The sequence below is a fragment of the Drosophila kikkawai genome, chromosome 3L (genome assembly GCF_030179895.1).
Source record: "Drosophila kikkawai strain 14028-0561.14 chromosome 3L, DkikHiC1v2, whole genome shotgun sequence".
Classification (NCBI taxonomy): Eukaryota; Metazoa; Arthropoda; class Insecta; order Diptera; family Drosophilidae; genus Drosophila; species Drosophila kikkawai.
In genome coordinates, this window is record NC_091730.1 from 36,278,764 (window position 1) to 36,292,698 (window position 13,935).

At 52.6% G+C, this 13,935-nt stretch overlaps 1 protein-coding gene across 1 annotated transcript; it reads left to right on the plus strand.

The window, feature by feature from the left end:
* The first annotated feature begins 2,478 nt into the window (after positions 1-2,478).
* LOC138928482 (uncharacterized) lies at positions 2,479-4,368 on the plus strand. Its single transcript, XM_070285564.1, has one exon. It carries the CDS (start codon positions 2,479-2,481, stop codon positions 4,366-4,368), a length of 1,890 nt encoding a protein of 629 aa, XP_070141665.1.
* Positions 4,369-13,935: the final 9,567 nt, after the last annotated feature.

Below are 13,935 nucleotides of genomic sequence, written 5' to 3' on the forward strand. Positions count from 1 at the left end.
AATATCGATACTTGGTATTTCTCAAATATATTCTCTTGGCCACACTAAGCCTCGCCTCGGCCCTATATAAGACGGGCCACAGCAGTGGGGAAGCCATTCGGCTTTTGACCGGCGATCGGTCAAGTACTCCGAAGGAGGACTAACCAAGGAGTCACCCCCTGGATTGGATCGCCGGATCAATGCGTCCATGCCTCGGGCACCACCGCGGCAGCCGGCGCCAACGCGGGAACCGGACGCCACCACCGGAGCCGGGTGCCTCCACCGGAGCCGGGCGCCTCCACCTGAGCCGGGCGCCACCGCGGGAACCGAGCGCTTTCACCGGAGCCGGGCGCTTCCACCGGAGCCGGACGCCACCGCGGGACCCGGACGCCATCACCGGAGCCGGGCGCTTCCACCAATTTCTTATAAATTAACGATACAAAATAGATTAAAACTTTTTTATAAATTATGGGTAAGTATTTTAGCAAAACTGAGTATGCAATTTTGTTAAGCTAAGAAAAACCTATTCAGAACAGCTTTCCGATTCCGCCGATTGCTGTTCCGCCAGTTTTTTTATAAATATAGGTAAAAATCCGAGCGACCAAAAGTACCAGATCGTCAGAAATATATATCGGCAAAAAATTCCAGAAATTAGTTGGCTATGAAAATATCGATACTTGGTATTTCTCAAATATATTCTCTTGGCCACACTAAGCCTCGCCTCGGCCCTATATAAGACGGGCCACAGCAGTGGGGAAGCCATTCGGCTTTTGACCGGCGATCGGTCAAGTACTCCGAAGGAGGACTAACCAAGGAGTCATCCCCTGGATTGGATCGCCGGATCAATGCGTCCATGCCTCGGGCACTACCGCGGCAGCCGGCGCCAACGCGGGAACCGGGCGCCTCCACTGGAGCCGGGCGCCTACACCGGAGCCGGGCGCTTCCACCGGAGCCGGACGCCACCGCGGGAACCGCAGCCGGGCGCTTCCACAAATTTCTTATAAATTAACGATACAAAATAGATTAAAACTTTTTTATAAATTATGGGTAAGTATTTTAGCAAAACTGAGTATGCAATTTTGTTAAGCTAAGAAAAACCTATTCAGAACAGCTTTCCGATTCCGCCGATTGCTGTTCCGCCAGTTTTTTTATATATATAGGTAAAAATCGGAGCGACCAAAAGTACCAGATCGTCAGAAATATATATCGGCAAAAAATTCCAGAAATTAGTTGGCTATGAAAATATCGATACTTGGTATTTCTCAAATATATTCTCTTGGTCACACTAAGCCTCGCCTCGGCCCTATATAAGACGGGCCACAGCAGTGGGGAAGCCATTCGGCTTTTGACCGGCGATCGGTCAAGTACTCCGAAGGAGGACTAACCAAGGAGTCATCCCCTGGATTGGATCGCCGGATCAATGCGTCCATGCCTCGGGCACTACCGCGGCAGCCGGCGCCTCCACTGGAGCCGGGCGCCTACACCGGAGCCGGGCGCTTCCACCGGAGCCGGACGCCACCGCGGGAACCGCAGCCGGGCGCTTCCACCAATTTCTTATAAATTAACGATACAAAATAGATTAAAACTTTTTTATAAATTATGGGTAAGTATTTTAGCAAAACTGAGTATGCAATTTTGTTAAGCTAAGGAAAACCTATTCAGAACAGCTTTCCGATTCCGCCGATTGCTGTTCCGCCAGTTTTTTTTATAAATATAGGTAAAAATCGGAGCGACCAAAAGTACCAGATCGTCAGAAATATATATCGGCAAAAAATTCCAGAAATTAGTTGGCTGTGAAAATATCGATACTTGGTGTTCAGTTTTGCTGCGTGTCCCACTGTGCGGGAGAGTGGCGATCAGCCGATCGCTCACTCGTCGCTGGACAGTGCATACGATGCGGGAAGAAGAGAATGGAAGAGAGGTGAAAAATTAGTCTGATTTTGCAAACGCCGCGGAACGCACGCCGCCGGTCTAGCGCCTTATCTATTGCGAATACACACCCATCTGTACATACATATATATATCTAGTTCAAAGTAAATCAGTGAATAATAATAATTATAACGTTGGAAATTATCCCGACCTGTGTTTACTCTTGCCTGGGAACCCCTCCTACAATGACCTCTTGTTAGTTGCAGACATACAAGGGGACACAACTATACATGGTGGCCCATGAGGGGAACCTTGCAATTGTGAAAATTTAAAGTCGATTTTATTGGGTGTAAATAGATTCCGTTAGATCGCGCGGCCGCGTTAAGTTTGCAAGTCGGCTCGGCGAACTGCCTGAAAAGAAGACGGCGATACATAAGCGCATCAACGGCAGGTCAAGGAACGGAGGCGCTCTCTTCTTTTGGTTTCTTTGAGTGGCTTCGGGGTGAAATCTTGTGTGCAAAACGGAGTAAGTGACAAATTGTGTGCGAGACAAGAATTTACCGATATCTTCTTTACATGTTTATTTGGGGTGGTGAGTTGCGCTAAGTTTTGGTTTTACACTCGTCAGCATGGAAACTGTTTCGGATCCTCCAACTTTCGAGCAATTAGTTAACTTACAGGCAAATCGGGCCCAATCCCTTAAATCGACGCTGCTGAATTTTAAAAAGGATTCACAATCGAGGAAAACGAGAATTTATTTAAAGAAGCGGTTGCAACAAGTGGAAGAGCTAAGGAGCGCGTTCCAGGAGACTGATGCCGTGATCGTGAATCTAGAAGGGTTTGCGGAATCGAGCTATGCCGTGAAAAATTTCCAGTCGGAGTTCGAGGAGCGTTATATGGACGCCTATTGTGCCATCGCAGAGGATTTGGATAGACTTGAAGCCGAGACTCCTAAGCTGCAGCCACTGCCAAGTGGAGCCGCTGATCCGGAGGTGCGACTGAACATGCCACAGATGTCAGTTCCCAAGTTTTCCGGTGCGTGTGTGGACTGGCCAGGCTACTATGACGCTTTCACGAGCCTCATACATAACAACAATAATTTGAGTAACGTACAGCGGTTACATTTTCTGAAGGAATCGTTGCCGGTAGGGCGCGATAATGACATCCGTCAAATGCAGCTCACGGAGACGAACTACGCCGTGGCATGGGGAATGATGATTAAAAGGTACAACAATCCTCGTCTAGTGTTTTCCCACCACATGAACGCGATATACGCGTTGCCCAGGCTGCAAAAGGATAATACGGATTCCATACGGTCGATGCTGAGCACGGTCAATGTTTGCCTGGCTGCATTCCGCCGCGTCCAAGCCTTGGACGGGGAACGGCAGCACTGGTTGGCGCATTACATAGCAGCGAAGTTGCCCAAGGAGACCCACAACGCTTGGGAGCACCACCAAGGGAGCGGTGCCACCGTTCCCACTTATAAGGATTTAGAATCGTTTTTGAATGATCGGCTGGTCATAATGGATGCGATCGAGAACCGAAGCTCGTCGTACGACTCCAATAATGGCCCAGGATCTGCCGACCCAGGCAAGAGAGTGCGAGTGCATAATGCACAGGAGCACTCAAGGCGCCCGAATAGCCTCTGTTATCACTGTAGCGGTGACCATATCCTGCGTCGTTGTGCCGCCTTTCTGGCCTTGGACTGCTATAAGAGGAAGGACATAGTCACCAGGGCGAAATTATGTATTAATTGTCTGAGTAAAGCACATGCGCTTTCCCGCTGTACCAGCAATAAGAGCTGCCAAATTTGTGGCCAGCGCCATCATACGCTGTTGCATTTCCCAGCATTGGCTCAGGACCGATCGTCAAGCCACACACCGCTGCATCCAGTTCGGTCTGCCGCGACGCATCCTGATGCAGCTGGGGAGACCGTACCTCAGCAGGGCCTACAGTCAACGTCGGGCCAGAATCCGGACGCATCTTACAGATGCTATTCAGCAACTTCGGCGAATGGATCCTCCCGAAATGTGCTCCTCGCCACTGCTCGTATTGCCGTACGAAACCCTGTCAACGGGCTACGAGCGGTCATAAATGCTCTCATCGATCAAGGATCTGAGGCAACCATAGTTTCGGAGCACGTCGTACAGTCCCTGCATCTGAGACGGTGCAATACCCGAGCATCGATTTTTGGGGTGGGCCCAGGGGGCGGTCGTCGTTGCAAGTATACAGTTAATTTCGAAGTTAATAGTATTATTAATCCAAATTTTTCTCTAGAGGTTGATTCAGCATATGTTCTCAATTCAGTTACTTCCTGTCTGCCTAGCCTTAGCTTCACGCCGCAGCGTTGGAATCATATTCGAGGGCTCCCTCTGGCGGATCCGAGCTACGCCCGGTCGAAGAGAGTCGATCTCATCTTAGGAGCGGACATGTTGGCGCAAATCATGCTGCCAGACACCAGGATTGGATTGCCCGGCGACGCTTCGGATGGATTCTATCGGGACGTGCCGAAGGAGTAAGAGAAGCAACACAATTGCGCTGTCATCGAGTGCTGCTGGACACGGAGGCGTTGCTGAAGCGTTTCTGTGAAGTCGAGTCAGTTCCTGATCGCCCTATAGCGACGGAGGGGGACCTCTGGTGCGAGTCGTTTTTTCAGGAGACCCACGTGCGTCGACCGGATGGCCGCTATGTGGTCAGGTTGCCTTTTAAAACCTATCTCGATCCGACCATGGTCTTGGGAAAGTCTCATCAGATGGCGCTTAATCGGTTTCTCCAGATGGAAAGGCGTCTGTCCAACAATCCAGACCGTTGGAGCAAATATGTGGATTAGATTGAGGAATACTTCGCGCTCGAGCAAATAGCGCCGGCAATGGGCAGTGAAAGCAGCACAGTAAGGAGTACGGCCGCGAACAGGCATGTAGCCTCTTGTGTACTTCCGCATCACGCTGTCTTTAAGAAGGAAATTCAGTCAACCAAACAGCGAATCGTCTTCGATGCCTCCTCAAGGACTAGCAATGGAAGATCTTTAAATGACATTTTGTGGACTGGGCCTACTCTTCAAAACGACATGTCTGCAGTCATTCTCAACTGGCGGAAATATCGTTTTGTTTTCACGGCGGATATACAGAAAATGTATCGGTGTATCGATGTTCACCCGGAAGACGCCCAATATCAGCGGATTTTATGGCGGGCGGCGGATGGGTCCATCAACGTTTATGCGTTGACAACGCTAACCTTCGGAACGGCTTCGGCACCCTTCATGGCGATCAGAGTCATTCAACAATTAGCGAAGGATGAGCGGTGTTCGTTTCCTAAGGCGGAAGAAGTATTAAGGGACGAGATCTACGTGGACGACATTCTTTCCGGTGGGCATACGATAGAAGATGCGGAGGATAAACGGGCCCAGGTATCGGGTGCTATAAAATCCGCTTGCATGGAGTTGCGGAAATGGTCCAGCAACGAAGAGAGCCTTTTGCAATCGATTCCGCCAGAGCATCAATGCAGTCGGACACCTCTGAACTGGGACGCTGCGGTTCCGATCAAGGCGTTAGGAATGTATTGGCTCCCCAATAAGGACTGCTTCAAATTTCAGGTCAATTTTGAGATACCACCTACTTTCACTAAGAGGACGATCCTGTCGAGCATAGCGAGGCTGTTCGACCCGCTAGGTCTCATCGCGCCAGTCATCATCTCGGGAAAGTTAATATTGAAGGAGGTAACCATGGCTAAGAAAACGCAGGACAACGGCGCTAGGACGGCTCTGGATTGGGACGACGAGGTTCCTAAGGCTCTTGCGGAAAGGTGGCAAGCATTTCGGGACGGCTTGCTGGGGATAGACGGCCTGAGCATACAGCGGTGGATTCATTATTCCCCAGGATCCATAGTATCAGCTCAGCTGCACGCGTTTTGTGACGGATCTTCCACGTCCTATGCAGCTACTACTTATCTAAGGCTCGAGCACGGGAATGGAGCGTGCTACGTCTCGCTGTTGGCCGCAAAATCAAAGGTTACCCCTACTAAACCCCTAACCATACCAAGAACGGAGCTGAGTGGTGCAGTGCTAGCCGTCAAGTTGGTGAAATGGCTTACATCGGCTAGGTGGCTAAATGACCTTCCCATCCAGACCTTTTATTGGACGGATGCCACGATTCTTCTTCATTGGCTGCACGGGGACGTCAATAGATGGAAGACGTTCGTTGCCAACAGGGTCGCCTTCATTCTGGACCACTCGTCGCCATCGCAATGGAGACATGTAGGTACTAGCGAGAATCCAGCGGACTGTGCGACAAGAGGGCTTCCTCCGAGCGAGCTAAAGGATTTTGATTTGTGGTGGCGAGGCCCGGAGTGGCTTGCACGCAAGCAAGATGACTGGCCTTCGACGGAGATCGGGCAGGTCGACATATACGATGCCGCGCTGGAGGCAAAGGCGGACAAGGTACGCGTTCACCTGGCAGTTCCGCAACCATCGTTGGTTGAGAGGTTTTCCAATTTCAGCCAGGCCATAAGAGTCACAGCATTTATAATTCGGTTCAAAAGCAATGCTATTAGCAAAGGAGAGAGGTGTACCGGTCCCCTAAGCATTAAGGAGCTCGACTATGCTTTACTCGCCATCGTGCGCATTGTTCAAAGGGAGTCCTTCTCGTCTTAGCTGGCCGCATTGATGAATTCTAAACGGCTGCCCTCCAAAAGCAAGCTTCAGAGTTTGTCACCGATCGTGGTGGAGGGAATCTTACGAGTGAGGGGGCGATTGCGCCATTCGGGGCGATCATACGAACGTCGGCATCCAATAATCCTCCCAAGTTCTCATATTTTTACAGAGCTAGTAATACGGTACTCGCATACTTTGACTCTGCACGGAGGTGCGCAGCTGACCTTGGCCCACGCTCGCCAGCGGTTCTGGATACTGACAGGGAGGCAAGCAGTTCGAAGGGTGCTGCGGAAGTGCGTGAGGTGCTTTCGCACCCGGCCAACCACCTCGGCTCAGCTCATGGGAGACCTGCCGCTACACAGGGTCAACCCCCCTAATCGACCGTTCCTGGCGACGGGAGTTGACTACACAGGCGCAATAGAGCTGAAGGCAGCGCGCTTGAGAGGAACCAGCTTCTACAAGGGATACATAGCCGTTTTCATTTGTCTGGCGACGAAGGCTGTACACTTGGAGGCAGTGACGGGTCTCACCACGGAGCATTTCTTACTGGCTTTAGACCGGTTCACCGGGCGGCGAGGGATGGTTCAGCATTTATACAGTGACAACGGAACCAACTTTATCGGCGCGGATAATCTAATGAAGGCATTATTCGGAAGGCTGCAGGAGGATTACGAGAAGCTCATAGCCCCAAAGCTCGCTGCGCAGCGTGCCACTTGGCATTTCAATCCACCTCAATCGCCCAACTTTGGCGGGCTGTGGGAGGCCAATGTGAAGTCGGTGAAGCACCACCTTAAGAGGGTCATCGCCGATCGACGGCTCACCTATGAGGAGTTATCTACGGTGCTCATAAGCATAGAAGCATGCCTCAACTCGCGGCCGCTGTGCCCTCTCACAGCCGATGCTGACGATCTAGAGGTGCTTACGCCGGCTCATTTTCTAATTGGAGACTCCATGTTGGCGCCTCCGGAGTATAGGCCGCAGTCCAAGTCCTTCGCAGAGCAGTTTCTTATCCAGCAGTCAATGATTCGCCATTTCTGGAAGGCTTGGAGTCGAGACTGGCTGGCTCATCTGCAGCAGAGACCGAAGTGGTGTCATGAGGCTGAAGGTCTGCAGTTGAACGACCTTGTCATCATCAAGGATGACCGATTCCCGCCTTCACAGTGGCTGTTAGGACGGGTCGTCGAGTTACACCCAGGGGCGGATGCGTTAGTCCGGGTGGTAACCCTTAAAACCAGGCAAGGCCAATTAAAGCGGTCAGTGTCGAAGCTTTGTCCACTGCCAATCCGTTCTTAAGCGCTCTCACGTACACCTCAATCATAATAAATTATTTCTTGCGCACACCGTTTGTCTCTTGTCTCCATGCTAGATTCTGCCCCGCCTACTACCCCCAGGATGGACTGGACACGCGGAGATGTCTCATGCTAGGTCTAGCATTGGCGGGCGGCATGTTCAGTTTTGCTGCGTGTCCCACTGTGCGGGAGAGTGGCGATCAGCCGATCGCTCACTCGTCGCTGGACAGTGCATACGATGCGGGAAGAAGAGAATGGAAGAGAGGTGAACAATTAGTCTGATTTTGCAAACGCCGCGGAACGCACGCCGCCGGTCTAGCGCCTTATCTATTGCGAATACACACCCATCTGTACATACATATATATATATCTAGTTTAAAGTAAATCAGTGAATAATAATAATTATAACGTTGGAAATTATCCCGACCTGTGTTTACTCTTGCCTGGGAACCCCTCCTACAATGACCTCTTGTTAGTTGCAGACATACAAGGGGACACAACTATACACTTGGTATTTCTCAAATATATTCTCTTGGCCACACTAAGCCTCGCCTCGGCCCTATATAAGACGGGCCACAGCCGTGGAGAAGCCATTCGGCTTTTGACGGGCGATCGGTCAAGTACTCCGAAGGAGGACTAACCAAGGAGTCACCCCCTGGATTGGATCGCCGGATCAATGCGTCCATGCCTCGGGCACTACCGCGGCAGCCGGCGCCAACGCGGGAACCGGGCGCCTCCACTGGAGCCGGGCGCCTACACCGGAGCCGGGCGCTTCCACCGGAGCCGAACGCCACCGCGGGAACCGGACGCCACCACCGGAACCGGCGCTTCCACCAATTTCTTATAAATTAACGATAAAAAATAGACTAAAACTTTTTTATATATTATGGGTAAGTATTTTAGCAAAACTGAGTATGCAATTTTGTTAAGCTTAGAAAAACCTATTCAGAACAGCTTTCCGAATTGGATTTCATGCATTTTTGGCCGAGCTAAGAGATTTTCCGCCGATTGTTGTTCCGCCATTTTTTTATAAAAATAGGTCAAAATATATATCGGAAAAAATTCCAGAAATTAGTTGGCTATCAAAATATCGATACTTGGTATTTCTCAAATATATTCTCTTGGCCACACTAAGCCTCGCCTCGGCCCTATATAAGACGGGCCACAGCAGTGGGGAAGCCATTCGGCTTTTGACCGGCGATCGGTCAAGTACTCCGAAGGAGGACTAACCAAGGAGTCATCCCCTGGATTGGATCGCCGGATCAATGCGTCCATGCCTCGGGCACTACCGCGGCAGCCGGCGCAAACGCGGGAACCGGGCGCCTCCACTGGAGCCGGGCGCCTACACCGGAGCCGGGCGCTTCCACCGGAGCCGAACGCTACCGCGGGAACCGCAGCCGGGCGCTTCCACCAATTTCTTATAAATTAACGATAAAAAATAGCTAAATCTTTTTGCTGTTCCGCCATTTTTTTATAAATATAGGTAAAAATCCGAGCGACCAAAAGTGCCAGATCGTCAGAAATATATATCGGCAAAAAATTCCAGAAATTAGTTGGCTATGAAAATATCGAAACTTGGTATTTCTCAAATATATTCTCTTGGCCACACTAAGCCTCGCCTCGGCCCTATATAAGACGGGCCACAGCAGTGGGGAAGCCATTCGGCTTTTGACCGGCGATCGGTCAAGTACTCCGAAGGAGGACTAACCAAGGAGTCATCCCCTGGATTGGATCGCCGGATCAATGCGTCCATGCCTCGGGCACTACCGCGGCAGCCGGGCGCCTCCACTGGAGCCGGGCGCCTCCACTGGAGCCGGGCGCCTCCACTGGAGCCGGGCGCCTCCACCGGAGCCGGGCGCTTCCACTGGATTCGGGTGCCTCCACCGGAGCCGGGCGATATATAAGACTAGCCACAGCAGTGGGGAAGCCATTCGGCTTTTGACCGGCGATCGGTCAAGTACTCCGAAGGAGGACTAACCAAGGAGTCACCCCCTGGATTGGATCGCCGGATCAATGTGTCCATGCCTCGGGCACCAGCGCGGCAGCCGGCGGCAACGCGGGAACCGGGCGCCTCCACCGGAGCCGGGCGCCTCCACCTGAGCCGGGCGCTTCCGCCAATTTCTTATAAATTAACGATAAAAAATAGCTAAATCTTTTTGCTGTTCCGCCATTTTTTTATAAATATAGGTAAAAATCCGAGCGACCAAAAGTGCCAGATCGTCAGAAATATATATCGGCAAAAAATTCCAGAAATTAGTTGGCTATGAAAATATCGAAACTTGGTATTTCTCAAATATATTCTCTTGGTCACACTAAGCCTCGCCTCGGCCCTATATAAGACGGGCCACAGCAGTGGGGAAGCCATTCGGCTTTTGACCGGCGATCGGTCAAGTACTCCGAAGGAGGACTAACCAAGGAGTCACCCCCTGGATTGGATCGCCGGATCAATGCGTCCATGCCTTGGGCACCACCGCGGCAGCCGGCGCCAACGCGGGAACCGGGCGCCTCCACCGGAGCCGGGCGCCTCCACCTGAGCCGGGCGCCACCGGGGGAACCGAGCGCTTTCTCCACTGGAGCCGGGCGCCTCCACTGGAGCCGGGCACCTCCACAGAGTTTGTCACCGATCGTGGTGGAGGGAATCTTACGAGTGAGGGGGCGATTGCGCCATTCGGGGCTATCATACGAACGTCGGCATCCAATAATCCTCCCAAGTTCTCATATTTTTACAGAGCTAGTAATACGGTACTCGCATACTTTGACTCTGCACGGAGGTGCGCAGCTGACCTTGGCCCACGCTCGCCAGCGGTTCTGGATACTGACAGGGAGGCAAGCAGTTCGAAGGGTGCTGCGGAAGTGCGTGAGGTGCTTTCGCACCCGGCCAACCACCTCGGCTCAGCTCATGGGAGACCTGCCGCTACACAGGGTCAACCCCCCTAATCGACCGTTCCTGGCGACGGGAGTTGACTACACAGGCGCAATAGAGCTGAAGGCAGCGCGCTTGAGAGGAACCAGCTTCTACAAGGGATACATAGCCGTTTTCATTTGTCTGGCGACGAAGGCTGTACACTTGGAGGCAGTGACGGGTCTCACCACGGAGCATTTCTTACTGGCTTTAGACCGGTTCACCGGGCGGCGAGGGATGGTTCAGCATTTATACAGTGACAACGGAACCAACTTTATCGGCGCGGATAATCTAATGAAGGCATTATTCGGAAGGCTGCAGGAGGATTACGAGAAGCTCATAGCCCCAAACCTCGCTGCGCAGCGTGCCACTTGGCATTTCAATCCACCTCAATCGCCCAACTTTGGCGGGCTGTGGGAGGCCAATGTGAAGTCGGTGAAGCACCACCTTAAGAGGGTCATCGCCGATCGACGGCTCACCTATGAGGAGTTATCTACGGTGCTCATAAGCATAGAAGCATGCCTCAACTCGCGGCCGCTGTGCCCTCTTACAGCCGATGCTGACGATCTAGAGGTGCTTACGCCGGCTCATTTTCTAATTGGAGACTCCATGTTGGCGCCTCCGGAGTATAGGCCGCAGTCCAAGTCCTTCGCAGAGCAGTTTCTTATCCAGCAGTCAATGATTCGCCATTTCTGGAAGGCTTGGAGTCGAGACTGGCTGGCTCATCTGCAGCAGAGACCGAAGTGGTGTCATGAGGCTGAAGGTCTGCAGTTGAACGACCTTGTCATCATCAAAGATGACCGATTCCCGCCTTCACAGTGGCTGTTAGGACGGGTCGTCGAGTTACACCCAGGGGCGGATGCGTTAGTCCGGGTGGTAACCCTTAAAACCAGGCAAGGCCAATTAAAGCGGTCAGTGTCGAAGCTGTGTCCACTGGCAATCCGTTCTTAAGCGCTCTCACGTACACCTCAATCATAATAAATTATTTCTTGCGCACACCGTTTGTCTCTTGTCTCCATGCTAGATTCTGCCCCGCCTACTACCCCCAGGATGGACTGGACACGCGGAGATGTCTCATGCTAGGTCTAGCATTGGCGGGCGGCATGTTCAGTTTTGCTGCGTGTCCCACTGTGCGGGAGAGTGGCGATCAGCCGATCGCTCACTCGTCGCTGGACAGTGCATACGATGCGGGAAGAAGAGAATGGAAGAGAGGTGAAAAATTAGTCTGATTTTGCAAACGCCGCGGAACGCACGCCGCCGGTCTAGCGCCTTATCTATTGCGAATACACACCCATCTGTACATACATATATATATCTAGTTTAAAGTAAATCAGTGAATAATAATAATTATAACGTTGGAAATTATCCCGACCTGTGTTTACTCTTGCCTGGGAACCCCTCCTACAATGACCTCTTGTTAGTTGCAGACATACAAGGGGACACAACTATACACTTGGTATTTCTCAAATATATTCTCTTGGCCACACTAAGCCTCGCCTCGGCCCTATATAAGACGGGCCACAGCAGTGGGGAAGCCATTCGGCTTTTGACGGGCGATCGGTCAAGTACTCCGAAGGAGGACTAACCAAGGAGTCACCCCCTGGATTGGATCGCCGGATCAATGCGTCCATGCCTCGGGCGCGGCAGCCGGCGCCAACGCGGGAACCGGGCGCCTCCACTGGAGCCGGGCGCCTACACCGGAGCCGGGCGCTTCCACCGGAGCCGAACGCCACCGCGGGAACCGCAGCCGGGCGCTTCCACCAATTTCTTATAAATTAACGAAAAAAAATAGATTAAAACTTTTTTATATATTATGGGTAAGTATTTTAGCAAAACTGAGTATGCAATATTGTTAAGCTTAGAAAAACCTATTCAGAACAGCTTTCCGAATTGGATTTCATGCATTTTTGGCCGAGCTAAGAGATTTTCCGCCGATTGTTGTTCCGCCAGTTTTTTTCTAAATATAGGTAAAAATCCGAGCGACCAAAAGTGCTAGATCGTCACCCCACCGGGGGAACCGAGCGCTTTCTCCACTGGAGCCGGGCGCCTCCACTGGAGCCGGGCGCCTCCACTGGAGCCGGGCGCCTCCACTGGAGCCGGGCGCCTCCACCGGAGCCGGGCCCCCACACTGGAGCCGGGCGCCTCCACCGGAGCCGGGCGCTTCCACCGGATCCGGGTGCCTCCACCGGAGCCGGGCGCCTCCACCGGAGCCGGGTGCCTCCACCGGAGCCGGGCGCCACCGCGGGAACCGGACGCCACCACCGGAGCCGGGCGCTTCCACCAATTTCTTATAAAATAACGATAAAAAAAAATAGATTAAAACTTTTTTATAAAATATGGGTAAGTATTTTAGCAAAACTGAGTATGCAATTTTGTTAAGCTTAGAAAAACCTATTCAGAACAGCTTTCGAATTGGATTTCATGCATTTTTGGCCGAGCTATGAGATTTTCCGCCGATTGTTGTTCCGCCAGTTTTTTTCTAAATATAGGTAAAAATCCGAGCGACCAAAAGTACCAGATCGTCAGAAATATATATCGGCAAAAAATTCCAGAAATTAGTTGGCTATCAAATTATCGATACTTGGTATTTCTCAAATATATTCTCTTGGCCACACTAAGCCTCGCCTCGGCCCTATATAAGACGGGCCACAGCAGTGGGGAAGCCATTCGGCTTTTGACCGGCGATCGGTCAAGTACTCCGAAGGAGGACTAACCAAGGAGTCATCCCCTGGATTGGATCGCCGGATCAATGCGTCCATGCCTCGGGCACTACCGCGGCAGCCGGCGCCAACGCGGGAGCCGGGCGCCTCCACTGGGGCCGGGCGCCTAAACCGGAGCCGGGCGCTTCCACCGGAGCCGGGTGCCTCCACCGGAGCCGGGCGCTTCCACCGGAGCCGGGTACCTCCACCGGAGCCGGGCGCCTCCACTGGAGCCGGGCGCCTACACCGGAGCCGGGCGCTTCCACCGGAGCGGGGTGCCTCCAGCGGAGCCGGGCGGTTCCACCGGGGCCGGGTACCTCCACCGGAGCCGGGCGCCTCCACCGGAGCCGGACGCCACCGCGGGAACCGCAGCCGGGCGCTTCCTACACCGCGGGAACCGGGCGCCTCCACCGCAGCCGGGCGATATATAAGACTAGCCACAGCAGTGGGGAAGCCATTCGGCTTTTGACCGGCGATCGGTCAAGTACTCCGAAGGAGGACTAACCAAGGAGTCACCCCCTGGATTGGATCGCCGGATCAATGCGTCC